This window comes from Stegodyphus dumicola, chromosome X2, assembly GCF_044657685.1.
Source record: "Stegodyphus dumicola isolate Sdum_Otavi_A_Nest chromosome X2, ASM4465768v1".
In the NCBI taxonomy this organism is placed as follows: Eukaryota; Metazoa; Arthropoda; class Arachnida; order Araneae; family Eresidae; genus Stegodyphus; species Stegodyphus dumicola.
In genome coordinates, this window is record NC_140781.1 from 126,978,446 (window position 1) to 127,002,301 (window position 23,856).

The 23,856-nt window shown below is 36.7% G+C and overlaps 1 protein-coding gene across 2 annotated transcripts in view; it reads right to left on the reverse strand.

Annotated features, from left to right (window-relative positions):
• LOC118197632 (uncharacterized) overlaps positions 1 to 23,856 on the reverse strand; it is a 142,213-nt gene that overhangs the window by 63,321 nt on the left and 55,036 nt on the right. For both annotated transcript variants that reach the window (XM_085809735.1, XM_085809736.1), the window contains exon 3: positions 14,118 to 14,388. In XM_085809735.1, coding sequence (XP_085665861.1) covers positions 14,118 to 14,388 — 271 coding nt within the window. The remainder of the gene's footprint in view (positions 1 to 14,117; positions 14,389 to 23,856) is intronic.

Here is a 23,856-nt window from a genome sequence, read left to right on the forward strand (position 1 = left end):
GGATGATAGCCGCGAATTTGAAGGGTTTCGGATATCGCAAACCACAGGTGAAATTTTCCAATTAATGGATTTTGTAAAGAAATGTGGAAAAGCGGTAATAAATGATGATGATATAAGTTTTTCATTGCGATGATAGTTACAGAAGTTTTTCATTGCGATGACAGTTACACAAGTTTTTCATTGCGATGACAGTTACAGAAGTCTTTCATTGCGATGACAGTGATCCAATCATCAATCAATTAACAGACGGCGAAATCTGTAGTATGATTCTAGATCCAGAAAATACTCTTAGTGAAGAAAGTGACAGAGAGGTTATTGACAACGAAAAAATTTCGATTGACAAGTTAGTCGGTATTCTCGAAACAGAAACTACAGGACTTGAACAGTGGAGCTTTGTAACTGAACAAAGAGATTATGTCTGTCTATAGAACTGAAGAGAAAGTATTAGCACAAAAAACGAAGCAACTTTGTAAGGATCTTAAGTTTTACTAACGTTTATTTTATTTTAAATCTTTACTATCACTTCTTATTTTCTACTTCCGGCCAGAATTAAAAGCGTTAACTTATTTATGCAAAATTTGTCTGGCGAACGCCAAGTACTTAAGTTGTGGCTTTTTGCCAAGCGAGAGAGAGGAAGGAGTTAGTCGAAGCAGGCCGCTTGCCTTAGAAGTTTTACTCAGTTGCTGTTTGCCTTCCAGGCCAGAGGTTTAATCCTCGCGATAATTTTAAACGTATTGTAGTGTTAACAGTTCTCTGTACTACATACGGCTTCCTGTTAATATAAGGCCAATCTTCCACGTTTATTATTCCAAATTTAAGTTAGAGTTTAGTTATATTTTTATATTCTTACGTTCAGACCACAAGTAGTTGGTCTCTGTATTCCGAAGTACGGAAATTATTGTAAAGAGTGAAAAATAAAGGGTTTTGTATACCCTTCCTGTGTATCCTGTCTACTTCCCACATTTATTGAACATAGCTTTAGTAAGCTCCCTGTTCCGAGTCAGGTCCTTGCATGTTCCCAAAGAAAGTAAGACGGAACATGGAACCTGATAACTTAAATAATTTACATTCAAAGAAATTTTAATAAAGTAAACAAATAAATATTAAGCTTTTTTTTTGTAAATTTTGATACCCTTTGGATCATAAATGCTTCATTATTTCATAAATCACTATTTCATATTTTTAATTTTATAATTTCTACTTGCCATCCTACTACATTTAAACTGATGATCTAACAACCGGAAAAACCGAAATTGCCGAAGCCCCGACGAGTCCGGATCTCGGACTTTGTACCCGAAGTTCGGGAATACCTGTAAATTATTGAAAATAAAGGGTTTCGTATACCCTTCCTGCTTGTGTTGTCTACTTCACACCTTCTTGAACATAGCTCGAGTAAGCTCCCTGTTCCTATTCAGGACCATTCATGTCTCCAACGCAAATCAAGAGGAACACAAGTCCTGACAGTGGCGCCCAACGAAGAAGAATAACCATGGCCGAGTTTCAAGAAGAACCTGTGCTGCCTGCAGAAGCGGCTCAGCATCCAGAAATGCCAGCTGCCGCCCTGGAAGGATTTGGTTACATAGTCCAGACCATGCGCGCTTCGATGAAACCAGAAGCAACATTTAATGGAAACTCACCGGTAACCAGTTTTTTGGAAAAATTGGATGACCACTTCATGCTCTACCCCGTGCACGAGTTTCAAAAAGTTACCTTAGCTACCAGCGCTTTGAGAGGCCAAGCGCTTAACTGGTTAAAATGTATAGGCAGAAGTCTCTTGGGTCAAACAGGAAGTCCCACCTATACTTACGAGAATTTCAAGACTGCTCTAGTAAAAGCCTTCCCTGTCGTAAGGGATCGTGCGAAATTAGAAACGGAACTTTTCAGCATATATCAGCAAAAAATCGAAAATCTCTCAAGCTTTATTTTAAGAAAAATTCACGTTTTCAAACTCTTGTATGGAAACCGTCCGGATCCTGAGATAATTCAAGTGATTTTGCCGAGGTTACTTCCCCAAGTGCAAGACTTTATTGAATTAAGAAATCCGACTACACTGAAAAAGTTATTTGAGCTAGCAATCCAGTTTGAAAGTAGAAGAACGGCGGACATTGAAAGAAGACGCCAATATCAACAACGAAACCAATTTGGTGCGCCAAGACCACAGCAAACTCAAGCACACGGCTACGGAAGCAAAGCGAATCAGTGGGCAAGGAAACCCGAGCATTCAAAAACAGCCGGCGAACGTCGACAGTTCAATAGCAATCCAGGAAAAAAGTCTCAAGGCCAGTGGAAAAAGAAGGAAAGCATGGAAACGAAAAAGAATTTAAACTAAAACGGATTTCTGCTGACGGGAGGGTGCGGAAATCCGAAGGCCAAGAAAACCCCTCTTCCTTCAAGTTAAATACAGTAATGGTGAAAAATTTGACTCTTCTGAAGATTGAAGTGTTGGTGAATAATATCCCAGCCACCGCACTCCTGGATACAGGCGCGCAGTGTTCCTGTGTGGCAGATTTTTTTAGGAAGTATTTTCGGAAATATCGCATATATAATTCGGATAATACGACAGTGTTAGCGGCGCAAGGAGAAAGATGTATGTGCATAGGTAAATTACCACTATACATCCGTATCAAGGACGAACAAGTAAAGGTTATGTTTTTTATAGTAAAGAATTTGCAAGCACATATTATCTTAGGAATAGATTTTCTTTCAGAGGCACAAGCAACGCTGGATTTTAATGAAGCGTCCCTTAAGCTGACGATGAAACCAGTTCGAGAAGAAAAGGCTGAACCGCCGATGTTAAACCTTGACCACCTGCCTAATGAAGATCAACGAAGAATCCGACAAGTGGTAAGTGAATTTGCTTCGTTATTTAGTGATATTCCAGGATTTACTCAGGTTACTAACCATAGTATTGACACCGGAGATTCAATGCCAGTTCGCCACAAAGCATACCGGTATGATAAGAATAAGGAAAAATTATAGAATGGCATATCACCGATATGCTACGTAAAAAGATCATAACGCCCATCTCAAGTAGTTATGCTAGCCCGGTGGTTTTATGTAAGAAAAATAATGACTATCCTTTGACACATCCAAAAAGGTGGAGATTCGCGATTGACTACCGTAAATTAAACTCCATAACTAAATATCCGGTATATCCGTTACCTATTATTGAAGAAATTCTAAGGAACATAACATCGACCAGATATATGACGACGTTAGACTTCACGACTGGTTATTTTCAAATAGGGGTTAGGCTTGAGGACGTGCCTAAGACTGCTTTTATAACCAAGTCTGGCACTTATGATTTCTGCGTATGCCGTTTGGCCTTTCAGGGGCACCGGCAACATTTCGGCGATGTATGGACATTGTGTTAAGGCCTGTTCTTGGAAAGTCCACATTTATCTATTTAGACGATATCATTATTACTAGTGATAATCTCGACCAACATGTACAGGATTTAAGACAGGTGTTTTCTTTATTAAATGAGGCCGGTCTAAAAGTTAATGTCGAAAAGTGCAAATTTGCAGCCCCTGAATTAAAATATTTAGGTTACAAAATATCTCAGAAAGGAATCGAGACAGACGAATCAAAAATAATCGCTGTACAAAAGTATCCGACTCCAAACACCGCGAAGAAGCTCTCTTCTTTTCTAGGACTTTGTTCATATTATAGGTCCTTTATAAAAGATTTTGCAGCTATTGCTGAACCATTGTTAAAATTAAAAAGGAAAAAGGCAAGATTCTCGTGGACGGCCGAAGCCAATAGTGCGTTCGAAAAATTAAAGCAAGCATTAACGCAAGCCACTGTGTTGAAATTTCCTGAAAAGGATGAGAATTTAGAAATTTCAGCGGATGCTTCGGATTATGCGGTAGGAGCGGTATTTTCACAAAATCAGCAGCCCGTGGCATTTTTTAGCCGAACTTTAAATCAAACACAAAGAAACTATTCCGCGACCGAGACAGAGGCACTTGCAGGTCTGTTAGCAGTGCAAAAGTTCCGAGTCTATTTTGGAAAGGCGCCAATAACAGTGTACTCTGATCATGCGGCGGTAACTAGATTGTACTCAGGGAAAAACTTATCCCCAAGGTTAATAAGATGGGCACTCAAGCTACAAGAATATAAACTGGTAATCAAGCATACCCCCGGAAAGGAAAATATCGTAGCAGATGCCCTATCCAGAATTAAAATAGATGAAGAAGGTAATACTGTAAAGGTGGCAATGCTCACAGCATGTACAATAAATTCCCGAGAAACTGTAATAACCGAACTGGGTAAGGATCCTGAGTTTGGAAGCATTTATGAGTATTTAAAGGATCCTGAAAATTTTAGCCACCAAGATATTGTGGCGATAAGAAATAGGGCGGCCCATTACGAACTAATAGATGGTCTATTATTTTATACAAAAACTACAAATTCCAACAACGAATTTCGACCTGTTATCCCAGCTAGTCTTAGATTAAATATACTGCAGGAGTTACACGACTCCCCTTTAGCTTCTCATGCTGGTATTCAAAAAACCATCCAACGCGTACGCGAAGCAGTTTATTTTCCTGAGCTGCAAAAGTTAACAAGGGCGTATGTCCAGTCCTGCCCAACATGTCAAGCAGTTAATTATACTAATTTCCGCCCGGCCGCCGGGTTTCTAAATAGTATTAAATCCGAATTTCCAAATGAAATAATTGGCATCGATTTATTGGGCCCTTTCCCAAAAAGTCAGTTAAATAAAAGTCGCTATCTCCTTGTTATGGTTGATCATTTTAGTAAATGGACCGAAATTGTTCCCTTAAAACGAGCCTCCTCGAAATTAGTTACTGATTCTATTTTAAATAAATATATTTTAAAATACGGGGCGCCCCTAAAAGTTATATCGGATAATGGTCCTCAATTTGTAAGTAATATATTTGAAGACATGTGCCAAAAACTGGGCATACGTCATTTAAAAATGGTCCCGTATCGGCCGCAATCAAATATAGCGGAACGGGTCAATAGAAATATAGTGAAAATTATCCGTAGTTATGTTAAAAATTTTCATAAAAGCTGGGATAACTATGTCAATGAATTTGCTTTCGCCCTTAGGACCGCAAAACATGATACAACGGGCAAAACTCCTGCTGAGTTATTTTTAGGCAGAAAGATTATAACGCCGTTAGATAAATTATTTTATGTGCAACAAAGAGCCCCAGAATTTAAAATGGGTGATATAGAAAAATGAATTAAAGAAGCAAAAAAGAATACTGAAGTAGCATAGAGAAAACAGAAGCTGTATTATGATATGAAACGACGGGGAGTAACTTATAAAGTAGGGGATGAAGTGTTAAAAATTAAGCATTCACTTTCTTCAGCACCAGAAGATAAAACTGCCAAATTTTTTCCACGATTTGAAGGACCATATGTCATAGAAAAAATAACTCACGCTGTAGTGGTGTTAAAAGCCAGGAATGGCGAAACATGCTCCGGAAACTTTAATTAAATAAAACCCTACTATGATCGTAATAAAATGCAAATTTTCAAAGATCTTTTGCAGGATCCGGCACGGCAGACACGGCAGGCACAAGCTCCAGAGGTGGAACAACGTCAAGCACAAGGACAAGCCATTAGGAGGCAGGAGCAATTGCAAAGAAAGTTTCCCCGCTGGAAAATTGAAGGTAACAAGAAAAAGAAGCCGTTCCACCGTCCAGAAAAGAGAGCTCACGAACACCCCCAGAATGAAGAAGGGAGAAGTACGACGAATCCAAAGAAAGCCAGGAGAAATAACGGCAACTATAACTCGGCTCCCAAGCGGAAGACCAACTCATCGGACAGGACTCTCCGCAGCAAATGTCGCCGAACTGCGGAAGGGCCACCAGCGTCGGAGGAAAAGTTACAAGGAAAATTTGAACGGCCAGCAACGAGATCCAAAGAGGAACGCGAAAGAAGTGTCCCGGTTCCGCCAAGACCAGCTGCCATCAAACGGCCAAGACCACAGGCAGAGGCGAAAAAGAAGGTATTCAAGGGTGACCGAACTGGAGGAAAAAGAAAGCTTCTAGAGGAAGGCTCTGAAGGGCGAGCCCGCACAAGAAGGAGGATACATCAAACCAGAATCTGCGCTACCTTCCAGGACTGGGCTCAGAAAAGAATGTCCGAATATCACAAAGATAAGTAAAATTTTATGTTACTTTGCAAACTTAAGTTAATCTTTCATTCTTACTGTAAGTGGCAGATTTCAAGAAGTTTTACCTCATGTGAGGTCTACCTTTATCGCCAAAAAGGCGAGAAATGGGTTGTTACCGATTTTGGTATTATGTTTTTCAATTACTCGCGCGTAAAAATAAAGTTGATGTATAATAGGAATGTGTAAATACTTAAATATTGTAAAAGTTATTGTATAAATTTTATTTAAAACATTCTAGCAAGAAAGAAGTTTTAGTCTGAAAGACTTTTTGAAATGTAGTATTTCAATGTAGAAGAATTGGCACTTGCTTTGAAAAGAATAGAAGTTAACAATATACTACTAATGTATGTTTTAAAATGCGTAAAATTAACGGCATGTTAATATGTTCTTATATACAATGTGAAGTGTTATTTTAAATGTTAAGAAATACTGTGATATGGTAAAAGTGAAAGTAATGCCAAAAATTTTAAACTTATTCGTGTGACTGTAAAAAGACCAAATTATGGTGAATATGTGTTAAAGGTTGAATGAATGTAGTTAGGCTCTCTGACGCTACACTTCAGAGTTAGCCACTTTCAGAATAGTACCTCAGGGTTTAGAGTTGAAGATAGGGTGTGTTAAGAGGTCTTGTCATGTTGAATTTTAACACGTTAGTGTTTTGATTGTAGGAGGCAGTGTTGAACACGTATACATAAACACATTCGTGTTTGGTGTTCTTTTACAACACATGTGAGAGAGCACGAGGAGAGAATTAAATAACGTCATGAATGAAATAAGAATGTTAAGAGAAATATAAATATTCATGTTACTTGCCATTTAATTGTGTAACATTTCATTAAACTAGTTTTCCTTCCAGATCTCTGGAAGGAACCAGATTTTAACTAAGAGCTCCTGTTTAGATGCAGTACAGATGAAAATAATTGTCCATGAAGTTGATAATGTAAAAAACGATTTTTTTTAAATTTCTAGTTTCTAGTGAGAAATGTTTGTAAAAGATTGGCCTCGCGTTAGATTCTAGAGCTAAAAGTTTTCAACAAGGTCGTTTTAGACCTCAGTTTCAAACTAATTAACTCTGGCAGGAAGTATGTAAGGATCTTAAGTTTTACTAACGTTTATTTTATTTTAAATCTTTACTATCACTTCTTATTTTCTACTTACGACCAGAATTAAAAGTTTTAACTTATTTATGCAAATTTGTCTTGCGAACGCCAAGTACTTAAGTTGTGGCTTTTTGCCAAGCAAGAGAGAGGAAGGAGTTAGTCGAAGCAGGCCGCTTGCCTTAGAAGTTTTACTCAGTTGCTGTTTGCCTTCCAGGCCAGAGGTTTAATCCTCGCGATAATTTTAAACGTATTGTAGTGTTAACAGTTCTCTGTACTACATACGGCTTCCTGTTAATATAAGGCCAATCTTCCACGTTTATTATTCCAAATTTAAGTTAGAGTTTAGTTATATTTTTATATTCTTACGTTCAGACCACAAGTAGTTGGTCTCTGTACTCCGAAGTACGGAAATTATTGTAAAGAGTGAAAAATAAAGGGTTTTGTATACCCTTCCTGTGTATCCTGTCTACTTCCCACATTTATTGAACATAGCTTTAGTAAGCTCCCTGTTCCGAGTCAGGTCCTTGCATGTTCCCAAAGAAAGTAAGACGGAACATGGAACCTGATAACTTAAATAATTTACATTCAAAGAAATTTTAATAAAGTAAACAAATAAATATTAAGCTTTTTTTTTGTAAATTTTGATACCCTTTGGATCATAAATGCTTCATTATTTCATAAATCACTATTTCATATTTTTAATTTTATAATTTCTACTTGCCATCCTACTACATTTAAACTGATGATCTAACAACCGGAAAAACCGAAATTGCCGAAGTCCCGACGAGTCCGGATCTCGGACTTTGTACTGCATATATCAAATAAGCATCTCAAAACAGAAGTTATTTTGCAAATTTCATTTTAATAATCTCAAACGTTTTATCAAAGTAACATGCAATAGAATTTATGGGCGAAACTAAATGCAGGTATCTAAATACAATTAATGTAAAATGAAAGTATAATAACAAAAAAAAATATATTCTAAATTAAAAAGAGATTACAAGAAGTTCAATAGGTAAACAATAAAAGACCTGTCCAGAAAGCACTCTGAATATCTTGGAAATCTTTTGTGCAACTTTGGCGTGATCTGATAAGCCTCTAGAGAACATATTTAAACACTCACTATGATGCACTGCTACTTAGTCGAACGAGCTGTCGAATAAGCCTTTTTTTTTTCCTTGGACATTCGTCTCGGAAATTATTATAAGGGTTAAAAAGGCATTCAAGGCTGTTGCAATGAGTGACACTCAGATAAAACTGCAGTGCTACTCAGTTTGGGAATTCATATCTCTCCTCGTTTATTCACAGCACTACAGGAACCTACTCCATGGCATGCCACTTTCCACTGAGTAGTCGCAAGGCAAAATGACTGCTCACAAAATGTGTAATGAAGTTCAGTTTCCGCCGAATTAATGATATATCAAGATCAGTTTCTGAGATACTCAAAATAGCTCGACACTTTTCAGCATTCAAGTTCGTTGCAACTGCACTGTGAAATATGAAGAAGTTACAACTACTGTAAAAATCGAGGATTAGAAATTTGAATGTAGTTTTCTATGCTGTTACAATTATTTAAGAAACAAATAAAGAAAATTTATGCAATCATCCGCATTAACAAAATATGAGAACAATTTAAAATTACATAAAACATTCATATAAAATTTTAACAATTAAAATGACTTAAAGTTAACTAAGCTCCTATGAATGGAGTAAACTTTGCAGCAGTTTTACCGTATATGACATTTCAACATAAAATTATGAGACCTCATAATGCTAAATTTTTAGACGGTGATTTTTAGCTCTAACCATCCATCTATTAACAAATACATATGATGTTTTTCAGAAATGAATTTTTAACATGGAAATGAAAGGACACAATTTCTTTAAAATAATAATACCCTATTTCTTTGATTTCAAAATAAATTGCCTAAACATATTCCATAATAATCAAGCATTACATTTCTTTTTATTAAAAATCATTATAATAACTGGTAAAAATGACTTTAATTTCTGTAGAGTCATTATATACAAGCTAAGATAAAAGTTGCTGTGGCATATTGATTATTTTAAATTGTATATTTAATTATGGCTGCAAGTAAATAATTGTTCAAAATATTTTATCGTATATATTCTGGACAGTACATTAACTTATATCATAAACAACAATTAACTACAGTTGTATTAGTACTGTTTAAAAAGAAGAAAATCATATATAACTGCAAATTTAGACCATGACTAGATGAAGCACAGCCGAACGAATATTCTTGAACCATTTGATAAAAATAACACAGAAATCTTACTTTAAAATGTTTTTAGCAGGAGTAGGCACGATAGCATAAACTACTAGTACAGAAGGATATACTACTTTTAGAGAGAGAGATAAACTCGCAATCAGGGTAAATTACGTTGAGTAATAAATGGAACAACAGACTTAGAATAAATTATTCTCACTTGAAAGGTGTAAAATTAAAAATACTGCATTAAGATTGTTACTGCATTCAGGTCTGTAGAACCAACATAATTTTTTTTTTATTTAAGTCAAGCTTCAAATAGAAGGGCTAAGTTGAAAAGAGGCACATACTACATAAAGGTAATTTCACTAGACAAACGAATGTATCAAAACCTTTTTCTTGTACATATAAGTGATTTTAAGTGAAAACAGTAAAAATGGGAAATATACCCTTTCAAATCAACACAGAAACGTTATTCTGGTTCGAGGAATTCAGCTTTAAGTTCTGTATTAAAACTAGTAGTTGCATATATCTCTTTTATAGACTGATGTTTTATAAATATTTTAAACTTACAACGACACATTTTAACTATCAAGTGAAATTAAAAAATGGAGCATTTTTATGATTACAAATCATACTTCTGAGTAATATCCAAGTATCACCAATTGGAGAGTTCAATTTGCTTATTCTCAGAAAACAGAAATATGCTACTGTGGTAACTATTCTTAAATATTACAGACGATTAAAATGAAATAGTAATAACAATAATAATAGAGGTCTAAACTTAGGTTGGTCATGATTTACAGCCAACAAACCCCTAAGGTTGGATTTTTGTCATATTATACCCTTTTTGTTCATTGCACTGTGGCGTTTAATTTTATTTCCCTAACAGTTAACTTTATTTTAAAAACAGCCTTTCTGTTAAACTCCCTCTTTCCAACCCCCGCTTCCTTGCCATAATGAAATTTCAGTTTCGCGCATTATGCAAATTAGGGTACAAACTACTATTTAAGCTGAGGTATGAGTTACTTCAGATACAGCGTGTAAAGAGGGTGTTGACAGCGTATTCTGCCATTCGTCCACGTTGTTTCGCTCCTAGTGAAAGCTTGCTATTTTACGGCCGTGTATATTAATTGCCTGTTAATACACGTCGGTGATATTAGCTATGCGTTAAATAGCTCTGTGCAGCTTCGACTGATTATTCAATTTAGATTTAGTTTTAATTTTACGTTCTATTTTTGAGTTATCGTCAAAAGTGTGGATGAGGTATTTGCAAGCACAAGAAGTGCCTTCTGTTAACCGTTGAGTGAATAAAAGGGTCTTTTTAAGTTTTTTCATGAGTTGTTATTGATACAACAGAGCGAATAGTCGCTTCACCGTTCTAGTAAGTTCTAGCTTCAAGTAACTTTAATTTAGCTAGAATCTTATAGCACATTTGTTTATCATTCAGATATTACAACACGAATTCACAGTTAACTGTATGAAGGTGGAAGGTGAGTTGAGTGTTTAATGCCTTCACCATTTTGGTTTACAACCTCTTTCAAGCGAACCTTTGCATTTATCACAAGCCTCCAACACACGTCTTCTGAAACTCCACGGCACAGCTGCACGGGAATAGCCTTCAGCTGCAGAGGTGCTTGTGAAAATTATATCCTTAAAAATGTCTCATAAAAAGAACTCTCATGAATTAAAACCGAACTATGAGGGGAAGGGAATGCCTCCTAATCTTCGTAATGTTCAAGAAACCGATGTGACATGACACGGATATTAAACATCTTATACAGGAAATCATGAACAACAGTTACAGTGTATGGGCGGGCTTCGTTTTGTATGAACCACTGAGTGTGTAAAGGGAGAGCCAGTGGTTTCTAATTGCTGACAAAATTTGTGAACGGGCTGCTTGCAAGAAGATCTTCTTAAACCAAAGCGCGCATGAAAACATCTTTGTATCGTCACCAAACTTTTCGTTTTTTTAAAAAAACATAACAACTTGCGTGTCTCCCCTGGAGTGGTCTCTGAGACTCGAGGTGAAGCGACCGCCCGGTGTCCCAGTTCAGCCCCGGCGCATACAGAGAGCTCATTTTAAAAGTCTGCGGCGTGGGATTGAGGCTCCCGCTGTGTAGCAAGCGAGAGGTATGAATCTCTCTTCCAGTGATCCTGTGGACAATGTCCGGCCCTCTTGCCTCCTACGGAGGTTGATCACGGGTTATCGCCGTAGTTCCATTAAGTTGCAGGAGATTTACAAAACTTGATTGATTGAATGATTCACCTTCTGTTCAACACTTAACCGGCCACTATACGTCAACTTGCAAACTGCTTTCTCTTACTTAAGGGCAACTTGAAGTCAGATACTGTCTTCTCCTGATATCTACCATATTTTTCTCGGTGGGGAATACCCGAATATGCGTTTTTAGCATTCAACATACAACGCAAAAAATTTTATGGGATAACTGAATGGTATGACATTTCATAGCCACTCTATGTAACAGGAGATATAGGCTGCGCCTCATTACACGGGAAACTCAAAAATTAAAGGACAAACAGGCATAAGTTTCTTTTGCACTCAACTCTGCAAATGATGGAATATTTACAACCAATATCGTTAATGTTTCTTTCCGATACCAATATATCCATATTCAAATACATCGGAAAAAATCGTTCAACGCAGATTTTTTATCCATAAATTAATGCACGTTACGTGACTTCAGTAAACAATAAGCATAATGGTGCATTCATGAATCAACGGAAATTGAAAAAATAAATAATACATTATACTTAACAATACATATGTTATATTATTATTAAGTAATACATAATATTAAAATTTAATTTAACCATAGATAATAAAAAATTTCCTTAGCACGCTCAAAGTGAATGAAAACTAGCTAGAGTTCTTTTATAGTTAACTTAGTTTCGGATTTGAAACTAGATCAGAGAATGTGAGAAAGAATAATTTTGCTTCCTAATGGGAATGAACACCTCGTTTTTTATTGAAATTTTTGTTAGAAACGGGAATTTTATCTTTTACGTAAATCTAGTAAGATAGTCTTACTAAGAAAATAGATTAATCCCGCAAACTAAATTATCATTCAGGAAAAGCAGTGTTTCAATATTTTATTTCCGAAATCTCGGTTATATATCAAGAATACAGAAGTCCATGTATGTATAACGCTCTTCAATGCAATAGCTATTTTTCTTTAAATCTAATTTAACAATACTGCAGGATTTAAAACACTTTTCGCTACATATAGTCTAGAAAAATTTTCTGCATTGTACCCAGAAAAATTGCGATTACTTATTAATTAGTACCACAAAAAAAATGGTACCATTAAGGCGCAAACCTAATTCACGTTAAGAGAAGATTTCCTATATAACTGTAGGTTATTTGGTTATATTCGGTTATTTGGAAGCAGGAGACATGAAACATGAGCAGTACTCTTGCCGTGACTCGAACCTCGGACCTCTCGAATACGCGCCGAGTGTGCTGGCCATTACACCACAAAGGCATGCAAACAAGGCGGGAGAAATACCTTACATACTCCCCCTTTTAAAGAGTGACTGTTGGTTAGGGGACCCAGTCTCCAAATCCTGGTGGTAGAGAATCATCATCCACCACCTTTTTTTTAGTTCGGGCGCCAGTCATAGAGTTTATATGTTCCTTTAGGGAGCATACAACTTGGACTCTTATGTCGAAGACGAAGTAGCAAATTATCGCTATGTCTTGAAGAATGAAGACTGCAAAAGAAAGGTTTAAATAACCTTTTTATTTAAACTAAATTAAAACAGATGCACGCACTTCGGGCTCACAAATCACCACCTCTTGTGGCTACATAAATTAACAGAAAATAAGAATGTAACAAATCACTAGTAAGTTAAGATATCTAATGTCTGGCTCCTTAGCTTAACGCTAAATCGGCTGCACACAGAAAGCCAAGCCGAGGAATATCAGTATAAACTGAAGGGTGTCTAACACCGGCTAGAGAGCTAAATTCTAACACGCAGCATAAACTCGGAATTAAGTCCGCTACCCTCTTTTTGGGGAACTCTTGACAAGCAGCTTAAATACTGCTTCTGAAACATATTTGGTTAAATTTGGATACTACGTGATAACAAAATTTACATTCTAGCAGGTAACTGAAATCAGGAGGGAAAGGAAAGAAAACTAAAAATAATTGGTTAGAATAAATTAACTCCTTATATAACTTTCTATGTAAATAACTCAAAATGCTATTCGCATTACATTTCACAATCGTATTTAATGTTTAATTGCAGTTATAATTATCAGACAACAAACGAGACTAACAGATGCAATCAAAATGTAAAAATAATTTTACCAAATTAACAAAGCTACTTGAGATGGCTGAGGTATCATCTCTCACCAGCACCAGAAGTAACTTACTTCACTACTATGTTTGAAGAAAGCCCACATACTAGATCCTTTTTGAAACGTTTTTCGATTTTTTCACTTTCTTTTTTAATTCAAAACGCATTTAATAATATATTATAACATTTATTTAAAGTAAGAATTAATATAGCGTAGTCATCATTAACAAATATATAGAACAAAATAAAATATTCCGATATCACACATTTATAACTTTAAGAATAAATTTATAAAAACTAATAAAAACATACCATTTGCCTCTGAAATCAAATCATGGATATGAGACAATAAATGCGCTTTCATTTTGCATCTTGCTCTTGTTTCATTACCAAAACTTTTAAATATCTGAGAACATTTGTCTGGGATGAGAAAGCATTTGAAGGAATAATTCCTTCTTATTTCATCACTAGTGAGCTCTGAAAACATTTCAATCAGCATTTTGTCTGAAAGAACTTTTATTTGATCCAAAGTCAGTTTCTCAGAACCATTCATAGACTTCTTTGAACAGTTGTTAATAGTAAGCTGAAAAAAAAAAAAATAATAATAATGAAACATCGTTTTAAGTATTTTCATGAAAATACACACTTTCAATAATCATATAAACTTTCAACAATAAAACCAATAAAAGTACTCAAATTTAAAAAAAAACTTTCGTAATTTAACGCAGTAATTATACTTTCTGGTTAAATGATTTTCATAAATAATACTAAAATAGCTGCAGTAATATCATATAATAAACACAAAATACATTTCATAGATTACAGTAACTATGAAAGTAAACTCTTTCTAAGTACAGTAAACTCTTTCTAAGACGACCACTTGACGATCTAGGTCTGCTGTGGAGGTTTAGAAAAGTAACGTTACATAAGGATATTAGTTAACGTTCTCAAAAAATATAAGTCAGATTTAAAGGTGGCCGTTATGAGAGATTTCACAGTAATTAATTAAAATAATAATGCCCGCGTAATTATGGAAAATACTGTTACGAATTTTGTATAATGTAACATGAAAAGTTTAAAGAGAGCGAAACTCTGGGGAAAGATTAGATTACAGAGGCAAGTCTGTTTAATATTGAGGTAAATGGTTATCTCGCTAAACTGGTGAGATACCGCCAAGATGGCTATGGTTTTGGCGACTAAATTTTGTTCCATAGATTTGGCGACTCTTTCAAGCGTCTATGAACATCCTTTTTTTTATTTGTTTAATTTCTGTTTTATATCGTTGGAGTTTATTATGGTACATGCATCGAACATGTATCAACGATTCGAAAACTCATCATGTGATATATTTTCTTGTGCATTTCACTTCTGTATGTAGCAGTATTTGAAGTTGAAGAACAGAGCTGGAGTGTCGCTGTATCTTATCGACGGAGTTGGCACAGATGATATTCTTATTTTTTCAAATGTTTTAATTTTTCAATAAGTCATCGCATGCCACTGTTAAAACTCTGCTGTGCCACACTGTGACACGCGTGCCGCCAGTTAGCCATCCCTGGTATATACATTCCAGTAATTTTGAGAAATGAAAGGAAACTATTCGCGAAAATTATATAACACTGGAGAAAGCATCGGTTCTCAGTTCAGTGTCGACTTCGGAGTACTGAAATATTTCCGGGAGAGCTTCGCTCTTCAGAAACGCTTTGCGCTGCGTTGTATTTAACGTTCTTAGTAGTTTGAAGTGGTAACTACTGATTGTGCTCTGTCATATTGAGAAGAGCTGTACGAGTACTTCTGTGGAAAGTTCCACATCTGTAAAGTGCTTTTGGGGGCAATTTTTGTTTATCAAATTATCATTGGTTCCGTGTGTATTCAGTGTATTCAATCCATTATGAACCGTAGGCAGGCAGCAATTTTTCGTGTGGCAGCAATTTTTCGTGTCAGAAATGGGACTGAATGCCGGTGACAAGCGCGATGGACAGTAATTAAGACACATAGTGGCGGCCTACGCTACGATCAAAGAAGAGATGAAAGCGAGTCAAGACGTAATGGGAGGTACAATCAAGACAGTTCAAGAAAAGACTGAAGCAGGTCAAGTGGTAATAAAAAGAAAAACTACTGCCATAAAAGAAAACAAACGCTGGGCTATGGAATGCAGAAAAGGGACTGATTGTCGGTGACAAGAGCGATGTAGCAGCAATTAAGACCGCGGGTGGCGGCCTTCGCTACGTTTAAAGAAGAGATGAAAGCGAGTCAAGAGGCCATGAAAACGAGTCAAGAAGTAACGGAAGGGACCATAAAGACATTTCAAGAAAAGACTGAAGCAGATCAAGGGGTAATAAGAGGGAAAGTTACTGCCATAACAGAAAAGAAACTCGGGGGGGGGGCTATAGAATGCAGAACTGATGGATGAAAATAAAGTTCGAGAATTTGAAAAAAAAAAAAGATTTGTTTGTTTCTTTAGTTGATTATAAAAACGCACACTAGGGCCATTTGTGTAAGGAAAGGGATGCCTTCGTGGAGGTCTTTCTAAGGAAAACTCGGTCGTATACACGTTACACATGGGAAAATCTACAAAAACACCCATTCAGCGAGCCTGTTCACCTGGAATCGAACCCAGGTCGGAACTACCAGCGTTCAGCGATTTGACCGCTCGGCCAAAAAATTAATTAAATTCCATATTTTTTAAAAATTAATGCAGATAACATGACGACTTGGCTAGGTTTCAATACTGAAGCCTGCCAGTGTTTTATAGAATACGAATTCTATACGATTCTGTGAATACGGTCGCCATTTTGAAAAAAAATATTATATTGATCAATACTTTTCACAATAATCTGCATAGAAAGCCTTGTCACTCTATCTCTTAGCGTCAAAAATCTTTTTCTCCATAGATACTTTACTTTTAGTTAGGTACAAAAGTAAGCATTTTGCTGTTCTATCTGTGTAAGTCCTCGAAATATGATCTCCAACTTAAATATCAAATATCTTGGTTATTTTTGTTTTAACTTTATAATGATTACAAAACATTTTTAAATATAACAGGGAACAAAGGAACAAGGAAAATTGGGTTAATACATGTCTGAGCTCATGGAGGGTGCAACTTGCTATCCGTCGTCCCAACCTGTCCCACACATACCTTATGGGAGATCACCAGACCTACGAATCGTTTTACTCTCCTAGGTTACGAATCGTTTTACTCAACAGATAATTACGCACCACTCGAGTTTTATGCGGGCGAGCGTTATCGTCCATAAATATTCCGTCGTTACCCATTACAGCGATAAATGGACGCACAAGAGGGTGTAGATTTTCGACGCGATATCGTATGGCTGTAACGCAACCACGAGGAATCACATAGAAGTCCGTGCGGCCATTCGTTGCTGTCCTAGCTCATACAAGTATGCCTCCTTCTCCGTAAGGATCTCTTTCGATGATGTTTGGTGCCCGATAGCCTGTCCTTGGCTTTCGTGAATCGTTCGGGATGTTAAATCGAGACTCATTCATAAAGAGTACATGGCTCCACTGCTCTGGCGTCCACCGCGATGTTCAAAGAGCCCAATTCAACTGCGTTCTGACATGTGATGGGGACAAAGAAACACAAACCACACACCGTCGGAAGTAGGAAGTACACAAACCACATACCGTATTCCATCTTCATGCAGTCGGCGCGACAGTTTGGTGGGATATGAGTCGGCTTGCAGCAGCAGAGAAATGCGACGCAGGCTGCATGCCACTGTGACTCCGCAAATACTTAATACTCTTTGGAGGGAAATCGAGAATAGACTTTATATTCTTCAAGCAGCTAATGAATCTCATACTGAAGTGTATAAATATAAAATTCTTTGAAGTGCTAAATTTAACTCAGTCAGTCTTTTTTCACTTTTTTCATTCTCTTATTCTGTATTATTCAAAACATATCTTTATCCAGTGAATAAATTGCACTTTCTTAAAAAATGACATTTTATTTATTACCCTGCATTTTCTTAAAAAATGACATTTTATTTATTTTATTTTCTATTTCCCAAATCGGTAATTTTTTAACATAGGTAAAGATAATTTTTCTAATTTTTAGGCTAAAGGAATAGTAGTTGCTCCTTTTAAACTCATTTAGGGTTTATACAGATTGTCAGTTGTTTTTTAAAGTTCTGACCAATGTTTACGAAGAAATCGTGCACGTAATCAAGAAAATTATAGCTATCAGGAATCTACCATCAGAGTAGGAACGGAACTTATATTATGTCAATAAATCACAAAGCTTATCGATAGCTTCTGACAGGCTATGCAAAAATGTCACTTTTTATCCACAAGTGGTTACATTAGTTAAAAAATTTCATGTTCTCTCAGGGATGATGTCACTTGTGCGGAACTGCCATGTGCGTAAGTGTTACATCACTTTTCAGATAGCTGCAGACTTTGAAAACACTACCGGCACTCGCATACTGCCAAAACTGCTTCTCAGCAATTAAATCATGCTGATTTGTATGTGTGGAAATCTGTCAGAAGTAATCAGTTAACTGCACGCCAAACGAGGGAAAGATTACGTTAGTGAAATAAACTTATTCGCTGTGTTCAAAAACGCTAATCCAAATTGCTAGGCTCAGATGAACCCTAAAGCAGCATAGTAACTCTAGACACCAGCCAAACTGACGAAAGATGATAAGCTCATTAACAACACCACCATGTACACAAATATAATTGTTATTGCCGAGACGTTACTATTTGTATAATAGCTTTCTAGTGTTCGGTTGCGCCTACAAGATTATCCCAATATGCAAGACCATACTAGACTGGATGCGAGTAATCACCTTAATCGGAAGCAAAGTGGTAAGAAGGTTAAAATAACTTTTTTTATTTAAATTTTCAAATTAACAGAAGGTACTATTTGGGCTACAGATGAACCTCCGATACTTGCGGTATTTATAGTTACATAAGATAACGCTAATTTTAAATTTAAGTAACGTAGTCTGATATACTGATACACAGAATAGACTACTTAAGCTACCTCAAGACAATTAAAGGCGAGCATTTTATGCGTCAACTAGCACGATGCTAAAGCCAGAATAAAATTTTGGCACAACTGGCAATAGTAACATAGCATAACTGACATAACCGCAATGCGAGGCTGCCAAAAGCTCTACCTCTAAAAGATTCAAACCCTAGGCTGACACAACAGCTAATTTGCATTCTGTTAGGGAAAGAAGTTAAAAAAAGGTTCAAATCATAATCCGGTTAATTAACATAAAATCATAAAGTTTCTTTGAATATGACACAGCACACAAGGACTGCCTGCCTAAAAGGAGTGATGCCTTCGTGGATAAATTTCTAGGGGAAACTAGCTCGCATTCATATTAGATATAAGAGAAACCATGAAATCGAATTATGCAGCCAGCCCCTTCGCCTGGAATCGAACACAGATTGAACTTCACTATTAAGTCATCTTACCCTCTCGGCCACTGGTGGCGCCACTGTTAATGGGAGCTTTATGCATCACTGTTAGAATATCGCTTTATGTCTTTGACTTGAGTGCCGTTACATCCTACTGGTACTGCAGGCGAGATTCTTCGGGGTTGTGTTCATGTTTTCCGTCGTGCAGTGGGTTCAGACTTTCTGTTCATAGACGCCAATACACGTCCACACAGGATAACTGATGTATCCGAGACACTGAAACAAAGACATTATGGGCATGGAATGATCTGCATATTCGTCGGACTTAAATCCGACAAATCACGCCTATAATGGTAATGGATAAACGAGCTGCACACTTTTCTCGAAGTGAGCAGAAACTCAAAATAGCTTGAAAGAGGAATGGGAAAATATCCTTCAAGACTCTTCTTAACAATGTAATAATACATTATTACATAATATGGGAAACCATGCAAAACAGATGCTAAACGTGTATTAGTGTACAAAGAAGTCTTAAGCTCTACTGAGGGATTCATTCATATCATCATTCCTACTGAAAGCAGCATTTTTTATGACTGTTTCGCATTGCTGCAACAAGCAAATTTTTGCTCTTTCTAATTCTCCCCTTTCACACGCGAAGAAATCTGTGCCATGCTGCATAATAAAAAATCCCAGAGTAAATACAGGGTGATCAGCGAATAAGCCCTGATTTCAAAATTAAATATCTCTACAACGAAGATCGATAGACTTATGCGGTAAACTGTACGTTCATTAGCAAAACTGTAAAAATGGTGTACAAAAGTTTAGAAAATTTAGTTACGAAAATCGTTAACAGATGGCGCTCTGCGCTGAAAACTCTTTTCCTTAAAGGAGTTAAAAAAAAAAAAAAACAATAATGTGATGCAGCCTTTGCAATCAAAATACAATTTTTTCAAAATCGTCACCGTTCGAAACAATGAGGTGGCGTAAACGAACAATGAAATTTGACATCACGTCTTACAATGTCTCAACGGAAACGGAATCACACGCTACATCAATCAACGATTCAAGCTCATCTAGAGTAGCGGGATTGCTTCGATAGACAGTGTCTTTTAATGCGCCCCACAGAAAGAAGTCACAAGGCCTCAGATCGGGAGAATATGGAGGCCAAGCTATTCCTGTGTCAGTAAATTGCGGATCATCTAACGCAATTACTCTATTCCCAAAGTAATCATGAAGAATGCGAAAAACTTTATCTGTTCGATGTGGTCGAGCCCCATCTTGCATGAACCAGTCAATACCTGGTCGATCCTCCAACGCTAGTTGAGTGCTGACAAATTGTTCCAAAATAGTAACGTAAGGTTCAGTAGTTATCGTTTCTCGTATGAAAAGGGGTCCGATAATGCGTCTGGCGCATACCGCAGCCCCTGCAGTAACTTTAGGCGAATGCAGTGCTTTTTCTTAACACAAATAAGGATTTTCGGAATCCCCAAATCTCCAATTTTTTTTATCAACGATTCCATTCAAATGAAAATGTGCCTCATCCGTGAACCATATGCAGCTCACATGAAATCTGTCATTGTCGACCAGTGTTGGAATCTGATTCGCAAAGTCAACCCTACAGCTTTGTAGGGTTGACTTTGCGAATACAACAATTGTTGTACAGCTGTACAGTTGACAATTGTTGTACAGCTTTTATGGGTATGGCCCGATGACTTTGGATTTTGTATGGAAACAGCCGAAGACTATTTTTTAATATTTTTCGCGTGCTCGTGTACTTCAAACTTGTCTCTGATGCAATCTGTCGGATGCTTTTCCTAGGATTTTACTGAACAATTCCAGAAAGTTTGGCTGCATTTTCAGGAGTGACTACAGTTTGCCTAGGACCAACATTTCCCTTTCGATCATCAGCCATGCTGCCAGTCCGTTCGAATTTCGCGAAGAGCATGCGAATGGGTTTCGCATCGGGTCCAACTGGAACATTGAATCAGTTTTGAAAACTGCGACGTGTTGCCGTAGGACTGTGTTCTAATCGGTGAAATTCCAGAAACAAAAAAAACACATTGTTCAATGGAATACATTATTTCACTTTCGAATTCGAAGCCCATTTTTAAAGGCTATTGATAGGTCATTGCGATTAGAGCGCCATCTGTTAACGATTTTCGTAATTAAATTTTCTAAACTTTTGTGCACCATTTTTACAGTTTTGCTAATAAACGTACAGTTTACCGCATAATTCTATCGATATTTGGTTGTAGAGATATTTAATTTTGAAATCAGGGCTTATTTGCTGATCACCCTGTATATGCACCTGTAGTAAATATATGCTAAACTTCCTTTCTTTGGTCAATGTTCATTATCAAGAACTTCGAAAGATGTTTCTGTTCATTGGCATTTGTCAACTTCAATGTTCATAATCAAGTACTTCGAAAGATGTTTCTGTTCATTCGCATTTGTCAACCAGACCAGTTTATAATATTAAAAATAATTAGTGACATTTTCTTGAGTTCCCCCCCCCCGCAATGTTTACCAGCAGATACGTCGAGCCACGGTTTGAGAGAATACACTTAGTTTGATAGAAAATTATGTCCTAGGCATATATATGTAAGGTTACACTAACATGAAGACGCACATAGAGCACGAGTTAAACATAACTGATCTACTTTATTACGAGATTAATAAGATGGAATTAAAGTATGATAAAATGCTGAAGATTAACATATAGCTAAATATCGGTGAAATTGACATAAACATTGGTTAACCCTACAAAGATTTGTAAGTCCATAACAGTTCGTGTAATACTGAGTAATTATCGCAAACTATCAGTATCTAACAGTCCTACAGGCACGTAAGCTTACGCCCTGAACTAATACGTCTATTCTCATCCATGGCTAAATGTACACAAGCATCGTCCGCTTGGACCCGGAACGTAAACCTCGAAGGAACACGTCTTGTTCGCAGCTGGTCTAGTGCTCCTCCGCCTCTGCAAGCTGCGCTACGCTGGCATCAGATGACGTCACCTCGGCGGGTATTTGCTGAATCAGCCTCTCACATTTTCGGCTATCCTGGGAGTCATCGACTCCGATGTCTGTTGTATGGACATCATTATCATCATGGGGTACCTGCAATGAAAATAAAAAAAAAACGAAAAAAAAAAGAGTATCAGGTTCTCAAATTTGAGCTGATATAATCATCAGTCACTTGACCATGGCTTCATATGGTCAGCCGCAGTAGATGTCATATTTGGTCCTTCATGGAATCCTACGTTTTCGACTTCGTAGCTATCATTCGATTTAATAGCTATAACTTTGTAAAGTTCGTGAAATTTAGGTCGCAGTTTCAAACCAGTTCCATATTGAGTTCGCGGAATGGCTACCAAGTCGCCAATCTTATACAGTCTCAATTTCTTCTGTCTTTTATTAAATTGTTTACGATTCTCTTGTAGTAGCTTCAAAATATTGTTTTTTTTTTTTTTTTTTTTTTTTTTTTTTTTTCATCTTTCCTCATTTCATCACGTTCTTGCACCATTTAGATCATCATTTATTCTTCATTTAATATCTCGCTGATCCTCAGATCTTCCTTGTTCCTCATCTTCGTTCCTACGAGCAGTTCAAACAGTGAATACTTCGTGCTTCTCGCAGTTGTGCTATTGATTATTCTTTGGACATCTAGAACATATTTGAACCATTTTGTTGAATCTTCATGTGATAATTTTGACAAAACAGGAATCAAAATCCTATGGATTCGCTCAATTTGTCCATTGCCTCTCGGAATACCGGTAGTAATTTTGACATGATCTATTCCTTCTTCGGCACAATAAGTTACAAATTCTTTCGATGTAAAGGCACTACCTCGGTCAGAAATGATTCTGGTGGGATTTCCAAATCAATTGTTGCCTCAATTTTGAAAATAACTTCGCGCAGTTGTGGTGACTTCACTGCATAGAACCAAATAAATTTCGTAAAAGCATCGACCAAGGTTAAAATGTGCTGGTATCTCTTGTTCGTTGATGGAAGTGGTCCAATGAAGTCAACGTGCTACGTACAAGAGAACATTTTCTTTCGGTAGTGGATGAAGAAATCCTTCTGCTTTTCCTTATTTCTTGTTTTATAGTATACATTCTATGCAATTCACAATTACTCTTTCAACTTTGCCTTTCATTTTGGGAATACAGAATTCTTGCTCTATAGCATTCTCAGTTTTCTCTACAGCAAAGTGACCTCTTTTAACTTCTGTATGATTTCGTTTTGTAATGTTTCTGGCACTACCAGCAGATCTTTTCCATTTTTCAATTTGTACAAAATACCATTTCTCAGAAAGAATCCATTTCCTTCTCCTTTATCGACTAAATTCTATATCAATTTCACATGGTCATCTTCATTCTGTTGTTGTGCTAAACGAATCTTCTCATTTACATCGGTTGTGTATGATGTCAAAGTTAAAGCATCAGCATGTTTCTTTAGGCTTCCTGAACGATGTACAATTTTGTAATCGAATTCTTCAACGAACAATCCCCATCTTGCAATCTTGGGAGTTAAAATTTTCTTATCCAAAGTTTTCTGAAAAGCGCTACAATATGTTACAATTTTGAATTTACGAGCCGAACAAATAGTTTCTAAACTTCTTAAGAGCTTCTATAACCGCAAGGGCTTCTAATTCGTAACTACGG